Raw genomic sequence first — 19,751 nt, 5'->3', positions numbered from 1 at the left:
GTTGCTGGCATGTTATAATATACAGTTAAAGTATTTTTTTTTACTTTTTAAATACTTACAAAATAAATAACAGAGCAAGTTTTTTTTTTTTTTTACAATATTTTCAATAATATTTTTTTCTTCAGGAGAAAGTCGTATTTGTTTTATTTCATTTAAAATATTTTTTTTAGTATTGTAAAAAACATTTTAAGTTTAAAATTATTAGACCCTTTAATCTATATTATTTTGGATAGTCTACAGAACAAACCACAGTCATACAGTAACTTGCTTAATTATCATAACTTGCCTAATTAACCCAATTAACCTAGTTACGTCTTTAAATGTCACTTTAAGCCGAATACTAGTATCTTGAAAAATATGTAGTAAATATTATGTGCTTATCTTATTATGTACAATAAGATAAAAAAAATCAGTTATTAGTTGTTAAAACTAGAATGTTTGTAAATGTGTTGAAAAAAATATTTCAATTATATGGCAGAAAAGGCAAGGTGGATTATCAAAAAATATTTTATTTATTTGAAAAGACACAAAAAAATACATAAGTATTGCACAAACCGCATATACCCTCCTTCAAAGTTTTTCACTTTTCAACACATTTTAAACATAATCTTTTAAATAACTACTTTCTAATAACATATTTATTTTGTCCTTGTCATTATGGCAGTACATCAGTACATGCTATTTTATTAGTTATTTTAAAAGATAGACTATTTTTTAGCCTAAAATGCAATTTCATGTCCTTACTAGGTTAATTATGCTAATTGGGCAAGTTATTGCTTCAGGTAAGTCATTTTTGCTCTCTTTAAAATCAAATTACATAACAAATTTAAATTACATAAAAATTTGATGACATTTTAATGATAAATTCGGTTCTCTGACACTCCAACATAGTACCAAATTAGAGTAGAGTTTTATCCATGTGTGTGTGTGTGTGTGTGTGTGCTGCATGTGGGTAGTACGTTCGCCTCACAGCAAGATGGTCGCAGGTTTGAGCCTCGGCTGGGTCAGTTGGCGTTTTTTTGTGGACTTTGCATGTTTACATGCTCTGGGTGCTCCGGTTTCCCCCACAAGGTAGGCTCAATTGTCTGTAGTGTGTGAGTGTGAATGAGTGTGTATGGATGTTTCCCAGTGATGGGTTGCAGCTGGAATAGCATCCGCTGTCTAAAAACATATGCTGGATAAGTTGGCGGTTCATTCTGGGTGACCCCAGATTAATAAAGGGACCAAGCCGAAATGATATATATATATATATATATATATATATATATATATATATATATATATATATATATATATATATATATATATATATATATATATATATATATATATATATATATTTAATTAGATATTTTTCAAGACACTTCTAAACAGCTTACCGTTTTTCACAATGGCTATGACAATTTCTTCAATACATTTAACAAGTTTGCTAAACTCTTAACGCAGCAACACACCTAAAACACAACTGGCAAAATGTTTAATTTCATCCTCAAAATCACACATTGTAAACTAAACTCCAAAAATAATGTTCAAAATACAATAATAAACTAACACAATACACCATGTCTGACAAAACACTGCAAACATGTTTCAAAATCAAATCATTATACAAAACACTAAGACATGTTATCTTCCAACAGAAACATTTAATCAGAACAAACTGACAATAAAAACACTAACATCAGCTGACATTACAGAAACTGCATACTTTTACAGTATGTGTCAGCTTTGCCCTTATATCTAGAGCCTCTCTACATTTGGTTTTGTTGGGTTTAGTAAACGCATGCATTTTGCATTTCTTGTGCTGCAGAAATTCAATACAACAAATAAACGACCATCTCAGAGTAGCTTTATAAAATATACAGTTTATGTAAAAAAATAAAAAATAAAATACAGACACAGAATTGCTGCAGAACAGACTTTATTTGCAAAAGGACATCACTGCAAGATATACACACAGAAAAAAGCACTGCAATTATAATAAAAAAAACAAAAAACAAAGGAATCTTCTGTTCTGCCCAATCTTCTGCATTTGCCAGGCTTCTTTTTCTCTGGCCTGACATGGTAACTGTGGCCCTTTGGCCTATTACATTTCGGTCAAACTTTACAATAAGGTTCATTAGTTATTGTTAATTAATGCATTTACTAACATGAACAAACAATGAACAATACATTTACTACTGTATTTGTTCAAGCTAGTTAACGTTAACGAAAATACAGTAGTACATTAGTTTATGTTAACTCATGTTGCAATGACTAATGTTAACAAGCATGGACTTGGATGTTAATAATGCATTAGTAAATGTTCAATTATGATTAATTAATACTGCACATGTTTTGTTCATGATCAGTTAATGTTAGCAAAAGCATTAACTAATGAACCTTATTGTAAAGTGTTACCTACATTTCTCCCATGGCGACACCTTTTCGTTAAGTTGAAGTCAGCTTTGTCAACATAGATAATTTCATGTGGGGCTTGATTTGCCTCCAATTCCATGACTCTCTGAAAGTAGACACATAGTAGATATGCAGTACAGTACAGCATTTACACTATGTACTAATGAAGTAATTTACCCCAAAACACACTGTGTATAGTACAGTAATAAAAGCAAATAAGTATTTATCCAGAAGAAAAAATATTATCAAACATACTGTGAAAAATGTCTTGCTTTGTTAAACATCATATGGGAAATATTTAGATTAGGGGGCTAATAATTCTGACTTCAATTGTATATTAAATAATAACATAATTTTCATTTTTGGATGCATCAGACATTTAACTCATCAATTACAAATTGTGATGTTATTCAGTAGTCATGTTTTTTTTATAATATCACTTAATAAGGATTGTTCTTAAAAAAAAAAAAAAAACATTGCATAGATTTAAAACATAGGGGAGAGCAGGGCACAAATAATGAACAAAGTAATGAGGTTAGACAAAAAATTAGTTTTTTACCAACAACACACAAGCCTCTCATACACATGAGTACTGGTTGTATGATCGCCGGACCTATGGTTTCTGTGCAGTATTGCCAAAAATGCCAGAGTATAAATGTTACTATTTACCCCACCTCCGTGGCAAGTTGTAAAAACCAGAGGGTAATTGTAACACGTGATTAAAATGTCTGATTTTACACAATTAATTTAAATGCAGTTTACTTTAAGTAGTAGCTATATTTCCTCAGTACTTAGCTCAATAAAATTTTTTTGGACCATCAAATACCTATATAAGTATCAAAGCACAGGGTGCATTGATCAAATCTAGTTTTCAGAGAAGTTTTGAAATGTATGCTCATCAAAAAAAAATAAAAATTATAAAAAAATATATATATATATAAGTTTGAATAAGTTTTCGGTCTCTGAGAAAATATATAGAAGATCTGGCAAAGTAGAATTGTTCTGTTTTTAGTTAGCAAAGGGCAAGATCTAAATGCATGAGTGCTGCTAGTTTTAGGGGTTTCTTCAAATGTGTGTATGTGGTGTATATTGTCTTGTGAAAACTACATACTGCTTTAATCAGTGTAAAGATAGGAAGGACTCCAATTAGAGGAAAAATTAATGGGCTCCTTTTTTATGTCTTCTCCTTTGTTTTTTTCGCGCTTCACTCTCGCATTTATCAGTTTCTGATAGGATCAGGTTTCAGAAGCACGTCGATAATCAAGCACACGTTATCATCATCATCAGCTCAAGAAGTTCCTCTTCATAAGGGAACTTCTATGTGTGTCTGTATAAACAGACTTTGGGAGTGCTTTAGACGACCAATCATTTCTGAAGATATAAAAACGGGCCAATGAAATGCCAATTGAATTGGCGGAGCTTAGCTCCACAGCTGAAACTGATAAGCCAATTAGGGCTATATCAGTCAGCTGTGTGAGTTAGCTCGTCAGAATTGTTGCTTCAGACCCGATCTGAGACTGAAGAACCCTTCTGCTGAGCTGACTTCCAATTGCTTGCTGCATGAGCTCCGCATGGCAACCGATTATGCTCTCATGACTACCAAATCGGCTGCTCGTGCCCTGGGGAAGACGATGGCCACATTAGTGGCCAAGAAACGCCACTTTTGGCTGGGCTTGGCTGATATGAGTGTGTAATGAAGTTCACGGCCCTTTGGCCGCCAGGAAGAAGGAGGCGGAGAACCGTCGCAGTTTTAAAATATTTATTTATAACATGAACGGCAGCTCCTCACGGAGACTGCCATCTAAACCAAAACAAACGGACGGCAGCTCCTCACAGAGACTGCCGTCAAACTGAAAGCAAAAGTAAAATATGTCCGGGCCTGGTCCTCTCTCGGCTTCCTCTGCCATCGTTCCTCCTCTTATAGTCCAGAGCTCCTTCCGTGGGATTCGAGACCAGTGCGCACCACAGGTGCATCCACTTACACGAGGCCTCATTCCATTCCTATAACTCTCGGCCACGCCCCCTCGCCACAGAGTGATGTTGACAAAACTCGCTTTCTTAACGCTCCGATATCCCAGGCTGGCCTGTTCGGCAACACCGTTGGGGAGTTTACCCAGGAATTCTCCGCTGTGAAAAAGCAGTCCAAGGCGATGGGTGGAGTCATTTATCAGCAGGCTTGGAAAACTGCTCCTCCCACTGCCCCTTCCGCTGCGGCAGCTCCTCACCGAGGGCGTCCACCCGCGGCTTCAACATCTGCTCCGCTTCCCCTGCCCGCCCCACCGGCCAAGCGGCAACCCCGTGCCTCCCTTGGGACTTCGACGCTACCACCCCAAGACACCGTTAAGTCCGGTAAACGGACCACGAAGCGTTCCCGGGACGGGCCATTCGGAGAAGAGGGGACCTGCTCTTTCCTCGGTTGGGGACTGAGGACTATTACATCAGTCCACTATGACTCTAAACTCATCGCTGCCGGCCTCCGGGCCAACGGCAACCAAATTTCCAAAAGAGCAGTTTCCTCTCTCTCCGGATGCGCAAACCTGAGCACTGCCGGTCTAAGACGCTCCGCCTTCCAGCTCGCAGCGCCGGGACCCCTCGCCTCAGGCCCTCAGAGTGCAGCAGAACGGACTCCTTTCTCTCACTCCGACCTCACCACGGGATCCAAGGAGAAAAGTAAGAAAAATTCTCTTATTTTCAGCTCTTCCTCGGGACGCACTGCTTCCCGGGATGAGCACTCCCATCCCGAGCTGCCCCTTCGCTGGCACGTCAGTGAACACTCCGATGGTGCCATTAGCGCACACTCTCTTGGCTTGGTTAGCGCTGCTCAGCGCGTTGCGGTGGCTCATACGGACGGTCAGACTCGGCTATGTGATTCAGTTCGCTATTCGCCCCTCCCAAGTCCACGGTGTCCTTTTCACGAGGATCATCCACGAGAGCGCCCGTCTTGAGCGAGGAGATTGCTGTCCTCCTGGCGAAGGATGCAATTGAGCAGGTTCCTCCAGCCAAGATGAGGTCCGGGTTTTACAGCCCGTATTTCATCGTGCCCAAAAAGAGCGGGGGCTTAAGGCCAATCCTAAATCTGCGCAGATTGAACTGTCATTTATACAAAAGGCCTTTCAGTATGCTCACGCAGAAATGCTTGATTCTGAGTTTACGTCCACAAGATTGGTTTGCAGCCATAGACCTGAAGGACACATGTTTTCACGTCTCCATTCTTCCATGCCACCGCCCTTTTCTCCGGTTCGCGTTTGAAGGAAGAGCGTGGCAATACAAAGTATATACAATACAAAGTTTTCACCAAGCTCGTGGAGGGTGCCCTAGCGCCACTGTGCCTTGCGGGCATCAGCATACTCAACTATCGCGACGATTGGCTCATTCTAGCCTCGTTCCGCGATCAGCTGATTATGCACAGAGACAAAGTGCTTCGGCACCTCGACCAGTTGGGGTTTCAGGTCAACCGAGAGAAGAGCAAACTGCCCTGTGCAGAGGATTTCTTATCTCGGGCTGGAGCTGGATTCGGTCGCTATGGTTGCGCGCCTCTCCGAGGAGCATGCCAGGCTAATGCTTTCCTGTGTAAATAAGCTCCACAGGTAGATAGTGGTCCCACTGAAATGTTTTCAGAAACTCCTGGGGCATATGGCATCCGCAGTCGCGGTCACGCTGCTTGGTTTGCTTCATATGAGACCACTTCAGCGTTGGTTTTGCGATCGAGTCCCGAGATGGGCATGGCGCGCAGGCACGCACCGGGTGCGCATCACTCCACTGTGTCTCTGCACCTTCAGCCCATGGACGGATCTGGTTTTTCTACGGCCGTAGTGCCCTTAGGGCTAGTATCCAGGCATGTTGTTATAACGACAGCTCGCAATCTGCTCCTTTGGAGTCACACGCGGCTGAAATCGCTGCGTGCCATCTACATTCCGGGCGAGCTCAACCGTGCAGCCGATGAGCTCTCATGGCAGCTAGTGTCCGGGGAAGAGTGGAGACTCCACCCCGATTTGGTCCAGCTGATATGGGTGCGCTTCGGGGAAGCTCAGATCGATCTGTATGCTTCCACCAAGAACACACATTGCCAGCTGTTTTATACCCTGACCAAGGCCCCCCTCGGCACGGATGCACTGGCTCACAGCTGGCCATTGGGCATGCGCAAATATGCGTTTTCCCCAGTGAGCCTATTCGCACAATCTTTGTGCAAAATCAGGGAGGACGAGGAGCAGGTCTTGTTTGTTGCGCCCCTCTGGCCCAACCGGACCTGGGTTTCGGAGCTCACACTCCTTGCGGCGGCCCTTCCTTGGCACATTCCCCTAAGGGAGGACCTCCTCTCTCAGGGACGGGGCACCATCTGGCACCCACACCCAGATCTGTGGAACCTCCACGTGTGGTCCATAGACAGAGTGCGGAAGACTTAGGTGACTTACAGCCCGCGGTACTTAACAACATAACTCAGGCTAGAGCACCCTCTATGAGGCATGCCTACGCCCTGAAGTGGAGTCTATTCTCTGAGTGGTGTGCTTCTGGCCGAGAAGACCCCCGAACTTGCCAGAGTAGCATTGTGTTATCCTTCCTTCAGGATAAGCTGGAGCGTAGGCTGTCACCCTCCGCACTCAAGGTTTACGTGGCTGCGATCTCCGCTCACGATGAAGCGGTAGATGGCAACACGCTCGGGAAGCATAATCTAATCATCCGATTCCTCAGAGGCACGCGGCGGTTAAATCCGTCCCGCCCCCCTCTCATGCCCTCTTGGGATCTCTCTCTAGTCCTAGCGGGTCTAAATGGAGGCATTTTCGGTCAGCGAATCGTGCCTTGAATTCGGGCCCGGTTACTCTCACGTTGTCCTGAGACCAAGGTTTCTACCACCCCATTTAGAGATCAGGTGGTGAACCTCAAGCGCTGCCTTGGAGGAGGCAGGCTCAAAACACTCACTGCATTGTCCCGTTCGCGCTTTGCGCCTTTACGTGGAACAAATGTGAAATGTAAGATCATGTGAACAGCTCTTTTTCTGTTACGGTGGTCGGCAGAAGGGAAGTGCCATATTAAAACAGAGGTTGGCCCACTGGTTAATTGATGCCATCGCCCTCGCTTATCAATGCCAGGGCGAGCCGCGCCCTCTTAATGTGAGAGCGCACTCTACAAGAGGTGTCGCTTCCTCATAGGCATTATCATGCGGCACCTCTCTCACAGATACTAGCAGAGCTGCGGGTTGGGCGACACCTAACACATTCGCAAAGTTCTGTAATCTTCGAGTGGAGCCAGTTTCCTCCCGGTTATTGAGTAACCACAGTCAATCGGGGGGGAATTAAGCTCGGTGTTACAAATGCTTGCTGCGCTATGCTCCCTAACCCGGAGATGCGTGCGCTTTATCCAATTCTGCTAGTAAGTTTCCATTCTCAGGCGAACCCTAGAGAGTTCCTCAGAGGCCCCCATCATCGACTCTGCGGAGGAGTCGAATGCATGGCTCAGTGTGCAGTTGGTACACCCATTTGGTCTACACGCATATTGAGGATCGGTGCCAGCTATATGCATCCCCATTTGGTGATGCCATATGCATTATTACCCCTGGTGTGTTCCCCCTTACCAGGCGGTCCCGTGTCTTCCCTAAACCGCTAACCAGCTTATCATATTTAGCACTCCCCCTCATTAGGGCTAGTCCATATGCCTCCTTACCATCAGGTCTCCCCATCTGGGTAGCAGGTGGTCTCCGCCGCATCCTCCCCTGCGGGGACTGACGCTTTCCCAATGTACTGTCGTATTTCCAAAAATCCCTAGTCTATATTTGCTAGGTAAAAGCACACTTACGACCCCGATTAAACTTTAATCATTGTTCCCATGTAATGGTAATATGTTGGGCCTAGGGGATGTATAAGGTTGCGCTCTTGGTGATGTCAGTGCGCTTAAGCTTTGGCTTGGCAAACTACACATCAGGAGTGTGACAGGCTTGGTTGCTGTGGCGCTTTTTATACAGTCCATACAGTAGAAGTTCCCATATGAAGGGGAACGTCCAGGTCACGTACGTTGGTAACCAGAGCATTCCTCTTCGGATGGGGAACTTCAATGCTATAAGTGGATTTTAATCCACAAATGGGTAAATGTCTGGAAAACGCCATAATGACTGCACCTTACCTTCGCCTCCGTTGAGAGGATAGCCAGGCATAGCGTGAGCGCGAGTTTGCTCTTTTCTCGGTTGACCTGAAACCCCAACAGGTGGAGGTGCCGGAGCACCTTGTGTCTGTGCATAATCAATTGCTCCGAGAGTGGGCTAAAATCAGTCAGTCGTTGAGATAATTAGATATGTAGATTCCTGTGAGCCGAAGGGGTGCTAAGGCACCCTCCGCGGGTCTTCCACCTGTTGGGGTTTCAGGTCAACCGTGAAATAGCAAACTCGCCCCTGTGCAGAGGATCTCTTTTCTCGGACTGGAGCTGGACTCGGTCATCATGGCAGCGTGCCTCTCCGGAGAGCGCGCTCAGCTGATGCTAAACTGTCTGAGAGCTCGACAGCAAAATAGAGCCTGAGGGGGAGGACTTTGTATTGCCAAGCTCGACCTTCAAATGCAAACCGCAGAAACTGACGGTGGCGAGGAAGAATGGAGACATGGAAATACGCGTCCTTCAGGTCTATTGCTGCAAACCAATCCAGAGGACGAACGCACTGGAGGATACACTTCTGCGTGAGCATTCTGAACGGCAGCTTGTGCAGACAGCGGTTCAAAACGCGCAGATCTAGGATTGGCTGTGACCCACCACTCTTTTTGGGCACGATGAAGTGCGAGCTGTAAAACCCGCTCTTCATCTTGGCTGGAGGGACCGGCTCGATTGCATCCTTCACTAGGAGGACAGCAATCTCCTCTCGCAAGACAGGGGCGAACAGGGGGCTGACCCTGGTGAATACACACACGTGAACTTGGGGGGCCGTTTCGCTAACTGAATCGCATAGCCGAGTCTGATTGTGCATATGAGCCACCGTGAAGGGCTCGCCGCGCTAACCAGGCATGCAGAGCTCTCGCTAATGGACTCATCACTACAATTGCTGATGTACCAGCAGTGGGGCAGCCAGAGTGGGTGTGCTGATCCGGGAAGCGCGACGGTCCTGCGGAAGAGCTGGAGGCGAGAGATTTGCTCTCACTCCGCACCCAAACTCCAGAGGGGAGGCTCGAGGGGTTAGAGAAAGGACACCAGATCGGCGAAACGCACCGAACCTGCGAGCTAGAAGCATAGCGTCCCAGAATGGCAGATTTCGGGCTGTCACATCCGGGGACGTGGAAAAGTGCTCTTTCATTGAGGTTTTAATGGCAGTAAAAGTGCCGTTGGAAATGGAGCCCGCCCCTCCAGTGGGGAAAGAGCAAGTTCCCTCCTCTCCACATGACCTGTCCCAGGGACGTTTCGCGGTCCGTTTACTGGACTTAGCGGCGCTCTGGGCAGGGGGGGCTGCCTGATTTTGAGGTGCTCGGCGCGCTCACTTTGCCGGAGGCGTGCGCCTTCGGCGAGGAGCAGCAGATATGGATGGTTCGGCAGGTGGAGCGGGCTTACGGTCCTGCCGATAGGTGACATTACCCATCGCATCAGACTGCTCTCTCGAAGGCTTAGCCCTCTGGTCCTCTACGTAGCACCCATCTAGTCGGTCCGGCCACGGAGCTGGGGAATAAACCATCTCCAACCCACGGCCGAAGCAGCCCGGGATAGCACGGCTAACATGTCCATTTCAGGATCCGTTTTGACAGCGCTCACCTGCCCGAGGGGGGCGAGCGGGCCTGGATTCCCGTAGGACCATGAAAGCCCAAGCTCCGATGCAGCAGTGGACGTCTGGTCCCCGGTGTCATCGAACGTAAGGGCTACCATCTGTTTAGACGGATCGCTTCCTCCGCTCGAAGCTTGGATGGAGCGCTTGGAGAAGCAGGAGGTCCGCGGGCCCGTGGGCGACGGATTATCTTCCACTGGAACCCTCAGATCTGCCCGAGTGCCCGCTGCAGTGCAGGGGACAGCTGGGGTGGTTCGCCCTTTTGCAAAGGCTAGCCGTGATTTTAACTGCACAACAGTCATGGCATCGCAATGACGATCTGCTCTTCTTTTTGGAATTGTGGCTGTTCATCAAGTTCATCATAAATCTGCAATATGAGTGTAAAACAGGAATTGTGCTTGTAGTTTAGCAGAATTGGTTCTGGAGGTTGGTGCTCAAGTTACATGTTGTAGTTATTGTGTCTGAAATACAAGTAATTGTGTAAACAATTGGGAAAAATTGTAATATGCAGTATATGGAAAATATGTATTTCTAAAAACTGTGTAAACACATTGCATTACACCATATACACAATATCTTTAAACCAACAATATATTACCCCTTTTGAAGCAACTTTGAAAACAGGAACCTTTAAAACATAACACTGACAGTTTTCCCAATTGTTTACACACAATTACTAATTAATTTGTAATTCAGATACAAAGACTGCAACATGTAACAGATTTACCAACCCCTTAACCAATTTTGCAAAACTATAAGCACAATTGCTGTTTTATACTCAAATTGCAGGTTTAAAACACACACTTTTTTTAAAAACACTACACACAACCCTCTGCATTTGGCACAATTTTCATGCACAAATTCTTTTGTTTTTACAAGGAACACACCGTCATTCAAAATTGTAAAGTCAGTTGCCCTACTTTGCATACTAACTCATCACATGAGTAAACACCTATCACACAGAATTGCAATTTAGAACTCATCTGGTTCATAACTGGTCCCCTGCGACCCATGTTTTTTAGTTGTTTATCTCCCTCCATATTCTCCATTCCTCAAACCTATTGAGGATTTTTTTTTCTGCCTGGAGATGGAAAGTGTATGACCGAACACACACACATATACCTGTTCTCCAAGCTATAGCAGTTGATGCTTTTCATGGCTGGATTCGCCATGCAAGGTGACATTTCCCCTACTGCTTGGCCAGACCATAACAGAAAAGAGGATGCAGTATAGCTGTTTTTTATTTATTTATTTATTTTTTTTACTGTAACTGTATGCTGTAAAACCTTCTTATGTTATGTGCAACTTTGTGTTGGTTGGAATGAACACAGTGTACACTGTTTTTGTGGAAAAATACAGTTAAATATTGTTGGTATTTGTGTGATATGAGACATGCTTTCAGAAAATGTGTGTAAACAATTGGGAAAAACTGTAAATACAATTTAAAGACTTATTTTTACTCTGTAGCATCTGTGATGAGTGATGCATGCATGTTATTTTATATGTGTGTTTTATTTACTTATTTCCTTATATTTAAACTGCATTCCCTGTTTATTTTATTGTAAAGCACTTTTGATCAACTACAGTTGTATTAAAGGTGTTCATTATAAATAAAGCTTGCTATCCTGATCTGTTTGTAAAGAGGTTTATACCTATACTTAACACAGTTTGGAATGTGTTGTCTTTTAGTTTCTAATCTATTTTTTTCCATACATGCAGACACCAGCTACTTCCTTATCTACAATGAGGACCACAACAGATGTGTGAATGCTGTGAGTGCAACTGTCCTGCAGACTGCACCATGTGATATATCTTCTGAGGGTCAACGCTTTCGATGGGTTTCCTCTTCCCAAATTATCAGCCTCTCTTTTAAACTCTGTTTGGGGGCCCAAAACATCAAGGACTGGGTCAAAATCATCCTTGTTCCCTGCAATGCACTTAGTCCCTTGCAAACTTGGGAATGTAAGAATGAGACATTGTTTGGTTTAAAGGGTCAGCCACTGCATATGAACTATGGAAATCGAAATGAGCAAAATATGATGTTGTACAAGGGATCAGGTATATGGAGTCGCTGGCAGGTGTATGGGACCAAAGACGATTTATGTTCTCATGGAAATCAAGGTGCACTCAAAAAATATTTTTTTTACTTGTTTAAGCTACTTATTTAAAATGAGCTGAAAAACAATTCTTGAGATTTCATTGGGACAGCTTACTTTTTTGTTCAATCCACATAAATATGTTAAAAGTGTTAAGTTAACTTAATTGTTTTATTTTTGGACATCATGAATGAACCCCAGCCATTATAAATTTGCAAAAATGCTAATAATGTAATATTTTTTTAAGCTAGGGCAAGTACTTTCTCAATTTTTAATTGTTTAGATCTAATATAAAATATATCTCTTGCTTTCCCTTTATTTTGTTTATAAATTTTCTGCAGAGATCTATACAATAGGTGGAAATTCATTTGGGAAACCATGCCAGTTCCCATTTAAATTTGCTGACAAGTTGTATGCGGAATGTACTACGGAGGGAAGATCAGATGGCCAGCTTTGGTGTTCCACAGACACAGACTATGACACAGACAAAAAGTGGGGCTTTTGTCCAACTAAAAGTGAGTAATTCTGCCCTATGAAAACATTTTAGATACTTCTCACAAAATAATATCTTGGACAAGTTTTTTTTGTTTTTTTTTACTTTTGCAATTCAGTTAAAAAAGAACTTTGTTATATACTAGATTCAATGCACTAGATTTACAGAAAATTGTTTCTTTCTTTCATTAAATAGTTAATTAACAGTTTGGGAAAATTCAAACTTCAAAACACAACTTTCAGATTTAAGATTATTTAAATTATTTGGTATAAAAATACGCTCCGGTTTCCCCCACAGTCCAAAGACAGGCAGTACAGGTGAATTTGGTTGGCTAAATTGTCCGTAGTGTATGAGTGTGTATGTGAATGTGTGTGTGTGTGTATGTTTACCAGAGAGGGTTGCGGCTGGAAGGGCATCCTCTGCGAAAAAGTTGGCGGTTCATTCCGCTGTGGCGACCTCGAATTAATAAAGGGATTAAGCCGACTAGAAAATGAATGAATGAATGAATGGTATAAAAATACTAGATACATCTTGAGCTAGTTCAGAACATACAACCACAATAATGGTCAAGATAATCATCCAGAAGGATGTTTAGCCACAGAAGGTTACCACGGAAATGGCTGTATTCAAATTTAGAGTAAAATTTTCAGTATCTGATGATTTGTTCCCTCAGGAAAAAATTTAGTATTCTTAAGTTATGTTGAAGTATGTAGTGAGTGGGGTGGGGACAAGAGCCATGAGGGCATGTGAGGCTGGTGGCAGGAGAGAACCTGAGATGAGAGAACCTTACTCACATTGCCTGAACAGCACTGGCAGCCTCTCGGTGGTTGCCTTTAGAATCCCCGTCCCCAGCTGGAAGCTGACAGGTCCTCTGGCTCATGGGTGCCTGGCTGTGAGGCCCTCATTCACTTGTGCTCCCTGCTTCTCCCCATCATGGTATAGTCGGTAGCAGTGTTCGGCTCTTGGGAGATGGCAATGACTTCTTTGGACTTCCTCGACAGTGGCAAGCCCCCCTTCTCCTCCCCATCCTGGGTATCGGCACCACTGCAATAAAGTTGATGGCCATTGGGAAGAAGATGGAGAACTAACGCTCGTAAAATCATTTCTAATAATTCATGAGTTCACTAGCTCAATCAATTGCATCAAACATAGTAAAAGATTTTGGCATTGCTGTCCTGAAGCAAGGGGCCCAAGCTATCAATGCCTGAAGAGAGCATGGCCTCGGATCTTCCGTCCTTAGAGGAAGATTGAGGCATGACTCCATGCTCCAAGCATGAGTCCCCCACACCCCCTCTTTAACACATTTTGAAAAACAGAGGAGGAGATGGGGAGGTGGAGGGATGCCGAAACAAAAGTCAAAAACCTAGAAACAGTGCAAAGACCACTACTTATATACACACATGATGATTGACTGACCAACCTGACTGATCAGGATCCTCCCAAACTTATGTTAGGAGCAAACTAAAGTCATGAGTTTAGCTACTCAATCAGTTGCATCAATTGCATCCTGAAGCAGCGGCCAGAGCTGTCAACCTCTGAAGATAGCTCGGACCTCCCGTCCTTGGAGGAAGTTCAAGGTCTGAGTCAAGCTCCAACTATGGGTCCCCCAAAAAATAGCTAGTGTGTCTGCGTGTGTGTGTGTGTGTGTGTGTGCATTTGACAATAAATTTGCTAAGCTTGCAGTGATACTGATAGCTATGATTTCAATCTATGAACTAGAAAATAGTGGAAGGAAGAGAAAATGTGAGAAATGCTGCTGTTGCTGATCATGACATTCCTTCATTTTCCTGTTTTTTTACTTTGTCTTGTCCAAGTGGCACAACTGTTAAATGACCTGCTGACAAACACATCCTATGGCACACACACACACACACACACACACACACACACACACACACACACACACACACACACACACACACACACACACACACACACACACACACACACACACACACACACACACAGACACACACACACAGACACACACACAGTCTTTGGCAATATCGTTGTGGTGTATGAGAATACCTGAAGCACAAACACTCATTTACTCTAAATGGGGACATTCATAGAACCTAAACCTACAACCAACAATACTCACAAACAGCATTCTGCTATTTTACTAACTTGTACGAATCATTTTGTGATAACCGTGTAAAGTAAGTCAGTTCAGTCATATGCTGTAGTTCAAAATGAAAACTGTATTATTAAAAACTAAATTGTAATATACTGTAATCTATATGTCATTTAATTTTGCAAATCTTCTTATCTTCCTAATTTCCAATCTTCTTCCATTTTATTTCATTCACTGTGTGCAATAGCCAGCTCTGGATGGGACAGTGATCCAGTGACTGGTGTATTATATCAGAGGAATGTGCAGTCAATACTGACTTGGCATCAGGCAAGAACAAGTTGCCAGCAACAAGAAGCTGATCTTCTCAGCATAACCGAACTGCATGAGCAGAGTTACATATCAGGTAGTTACCTTTAGTTACCTTTAAACACATTATTTTGCATGTTGTGATGTTCTTACAGACAAATAAAGATTCCAAACTCAGCATGAATGTGTATAATTATGAAATAATACTGTGGTATTTCATTATATCATATACATTTTTATAGGACTGACAAATACCTTTGGCTCCGCACTATGGATTGGACTTAACAGTCTTGACTTTGAGAGTGGCTGGCAGTGGAGTAATGGAAATCCATTCAGATACCTAAACTGGGCCCCTGGTAAATAACAGTTATGTACATACAGGATAAATGTTCACAGTGGTGCACACAAATCTAAAGACATTCCAGTGTTAGTTATGGAGGCTGTTTTTTAAATGGATGCATTGTGACATTTAGGTCACCCCTCTCTGGAACCAGGACTAACATGTGCAGCATTAAATGCTGGTAAAGCCTCAAAGTGGGAAAGCATGGCCTGCAATAAGAAACTAGGCTACATCTGTCGCAAAGGCAATTCAACAGATAACACACCTCCACCAGGTAAAATTTTATCTGTGCAGTAAATGCATTGAATTATCTGGGTAAATATGTTCTATCTGTGTTTAATAAAGTATCTTTGCATTTTAAAAAATGTGCATATGCTTTCTTTACATTTAATACAAATTGAAGGTGAGGCTTTATACAGTTAAAGTTAGAATTATTAACCCTCCTGAATTATTAGCTATCCTGGGGTGCATTTTCCAAACAACAAAATAACTAGCGGCTAAATTACTATAGTACGATGCATTGGGGAAAAGAACGATGTAGTGACGAGTGTTTCCCAAAACCCGTAGTTTCTCTTTCGCAGATTCATCGTTTGAACGTTAGTTATAATGTAAAAAAAATCCAATATTAGTTTTGGTAAAAACATACACTTACTTGCCATATTAATTGAAATATATGTAAATGGCACATATAGAGCCTATGTTTCTTTTACAAATATTATTGAGAACATTACATATTCTATTCTAAAACCAAAAACCACTTACAAAAGCTAACACGTATTCTAGTGTCATATATAAATCACATAAAGAAATAACTAATTTTGATTATTAATAATGATGTGAATAATAATGATGATGATTATTATTATTAAGTAGGATATTGTTTTATTTATTTTTTATTTTGAAAAGTCTACTTTTACACTTTGACACATGCAAAATACTGCAGACATTTTCTAACCACCAGGCCCATGTCATAAACAGTACAGATATTTAATAAATAACCTACTATAAAATAAAAGCATTAATTTATGCTATATATTTCGTTTTCACAAGCTTTGGAGACGTAACATAAATTCTGTTTTTAAATAATAGGTCACCTATAACTTTCGTCATGAGCCACTGCTGTGTTCAAAATGACATCAATGTTTTTAAAGTGCACTTCAAAGGGAGGCAAATTGTGAACTTGAAGATCACTGAAACTGAACTGTAAAAATACCTTGAAAGCAAATTACATCTAATAGAGAGCTTTAATGGTTTTTTATTTTAGAATGTTCTACACAAATAGAGCATGGGGGATAACTGGAAATAGAACAAAGCTAGGAACTATGTTTCTAAAGCTCCAAAGGTGTAGTTGCAAGCATACAAGTTTGTGATGCAATTTGCAAATGAACGAAAACGATGGATTTGGCAAACCCCAAATCAACAAACTTTGTTAGCAACGACGGAACTTGCGAACTTGGCTTTCGGAAACTCCCATGGCTTTCAGGGAAACTCCCTGTACATATTTTACCCAGTTTCTGTTTAAAAGATTATTTATTTCAACACATTTCTAAACATAAAAGTTTTAATACCTAATTTCTAACAACTGATTTATTTTATCTTTGCAATGATGACAGTACACAATATTTGACTATTTTTCAAGACACTATATTCATTCATTCATTTTCTTTTCAGCTTAGTCCCTTTATTAATCTTGGGTCTTCAGTAAAACTTTATAAATACCCACAATGAACCATTTATTAAGCATTAACAAATAGGTTATTCATTATCTATTAAGCATTAACTCTACATTAGTAGACGTTAGTAAGCAGTTTATAACTGCAGCTACAAATACTGTACTCTTGACTTACAACCACATTTATAATGTGTTATCACATTGTACTTTCACATTGTACTTTCATACTGTGTTAATGATTTATTTTTCATTACTAAGTTAGGTATTTCATAGTTAGGGTTTTTTTAAGATTAGTTAATAAATGATTAATAAACTATTAAAACTATTAATATTAATATTAATATTAATATTAAAACTAACATTTATAATTCTTATTATTTAGACAAATACTAATAGTTAATTTGTATGTTAATAAAAGCTTTTATTAACCCAACCTTATCCAGTTTTGTGACCTAATCCTGAGGACTATTTATGCTTTGTAAATGCCTTATAAATGACAATTAAAGACTCAGTTAAATTCTAAACAGGAAAACAGAACATAAATGACATTATTCATCCCTATTCATTTTAAGATACACAAATGAATTTTTATCCAATGAAAAATAAATTTTTGCAACTTTATCTAAAATAAAATTACTATACAGTTTAAACATTGCATCCTATTATATTGTAAAATTATTATATTGTTGATGCTTGATCCAATTGTAACGTCATATTTAGACACCCCATGTTATTCAGCAATGTTTAAACTTTACAAGAATTTTACTTTTTAGATAAGATTGCAAAGATTATTGTTTATTTGGTACTGAGTCTTTAATTGTAATTTTAACTTTAAAAGTTAAGTTAATATAGCATTTATTAGCATACATAGTAACCATTACTATATGACTGACTACTAAAATATATAAACGTGGATTTCAATAGTTAATTAACCATTTGCTAACTCATTCCGAATGATCTTTAAAATCCCCAACTACTCATTATAAATAATGTAATACTGAATTTAGTAATGAAAAATCAACCAGTCACAAATTATGAAAGTATAATTATTAGGCACATTATAAATGTGGTTATTTCAACAATACAGCATTTGTAGCTGCAGTTTTAAACTGTTTACTAACACTTATTAATGTAGAGTTAATGCTTAACAAATAATGAATTCACTAGATGCTATTGCTTAGAGTGCAGTCATTATAAATAGTTACCGACACTTCTATACAGCTTAAAGTGAGATTTAAAGGCTTAACTAGGCAAGTTAGGTTAATTAGTCAAGTTGTTGTATAACAGTGGTTTGCTCTGTAGACTATCCTGCTTTTATTCTAGCTGAAATAAAACAAATAAGACTTTCTCCAAAAAAAAAAAAAAAAGTATTATCAGACACTATGAAAATGCTCCACCTCTGTTAAACATCATTTGGGAAATATAAAAGAAAATAATAATAAATCACAGGATGGTGACTTCAAATGTATATATATATATATATATATATATATATATATATATATATATATATATATATATATATATATATATATATATACAAACACACTATATTAAATAATTCATCTATTAAAACATGACATGGCAAGGTTTTACAAAGATATTTTTCTTGCAGGTAAAGATCAGCCCAACTTCTGTCCTGCTGCATGGGTGCCATATGCTGGTAATTGCTATTATCTGCAGCGCACCAAGAAAATGTGGAATGATGCATTAGCAGCATGTCACAGGGAAGGAGCAAACTTGGCCAGTATACACAACATAGAAGAGCACAGTTTCATTATATCACAGAGTGGATACTGTAAGTATGTGCAGACTTATAGACTAAAGCAACACATACATATAAAAAAAAATCCATGCATATTTATTTTTACTAACAACTGATACAAATTGGAATGTTTGTTATTTAGTGCCTACAGATGAACTTTGGATTGGGCTTAATGATCAGAAGACTCAGAATCTGTTTGAATGGTCAGACAGAACTCATGTCACTTTTACGACGTGGCTAGTAGGAGAACCTTCACATTTCATAAATCGCTTGGAGGATTGTGTCCTCATCAAAGGAAAGGTAAGTATGTTTTCTTTCTTTCTTTTTTTCTGGAAAACAAGCCTGCATTGTATATAGATGATAACAGCCTTTTGAGCCTACCAGTAGGTGCAGAAGGCCCCTACTGGCCTATATCTATTAATCCAACCACTGATAACGCCCATTCAATCAAGTGATAACATTCTTATCATCTGCTTAAGGCCAGCCTATAGGACTTCATTAGGCTGAAAGCACAGGGCTTCTGAGAGTTTTTTCATTGGCAAAATGTTGGCTACTTAGTATTGGTCCTGCATGAGCAGACCTTACTTAATCCTAGAAAGTTTTAACTAACCCAAACAGCACATGCACTCAAATCTACAACAATTAATCTGTTTTAGTATGTATAATTTTCAGCTCAGTCATAATACAAATAGATTCATTTTATTTTCCTACTGTAACTCATTCCAGGAGCTGTGGGTTTGATAGACTGATCTGAATTAATCTTAACTAAACTTCAGCAGTGTAATTTATACTAAACTGAATAGATTTAGGGTTCATTTACTAGAAGTACACCAACATTCTACCACTACTCTACTGCCTGCCTAAACTGCTGGAATGTTTTAC

General features: G+C 40.6%; 1 protein-coding gene across 1 annotated transcript in view; it reads left to right on the top strand.

Annotated features, from left to right (window-relative positions):
- The window catches only part of mrc1a (mannose receptor, C type 1a), a 64,265-nt gene that overhangs the window by 395 nt on the left and 44,119 nt on the right, over window positions 1-19,751 (top strand). Inside the window, exons 2-8 of the mRNA XM_087261911.1 lie at window positions 11,843-12,244; window positions 12,561-12,734; window positions 15,034-15,189; window positions 15,335-15,448; window positions 15,566-15,706; window positions 18,720-18,902; window positions 19,012-19,169. Of these exons, the coding sequence (XP_087118037.1) occupies window positions 11,843-12,244; window positions 12,561-12,734; window positions 15,034-15,189; window positions 15,335-15,448; window positions 15,566-15,706; window positions 18,720-18,902; window positions 19,012-19,169 (1,328 nt within the window). The remainder of the gene's footprint in view (window positions 1-11,842; window positions 12,245-12,560; window positions 12,735-15,033; window positions 15,190-15,334; window positions 15,449-15,565; window positions 15,707-18,719; window positions 18,903-19,011; window positions 19,170-19,751) is intronic.

Source organism: Danio rerio, chromosome 7 (genome assembly GCF_052040795.2).
Source record: "Danio rerio strain M-AB ecotype USA chromosome 7, GRCz13ab, whole genome shotgun sequence".
NCBI classification, from domain to species: Eukaryota; Metazoa; Chordata; class Actinopteri; order Cypriniformes; family Danionidae; genus Danio; species Danio rerio.
The sequence above is the reverse complement of the archived record's forward strand: the minus strand, read 5'-3'. Positions and strand labels throughout refer to the sequence as shown.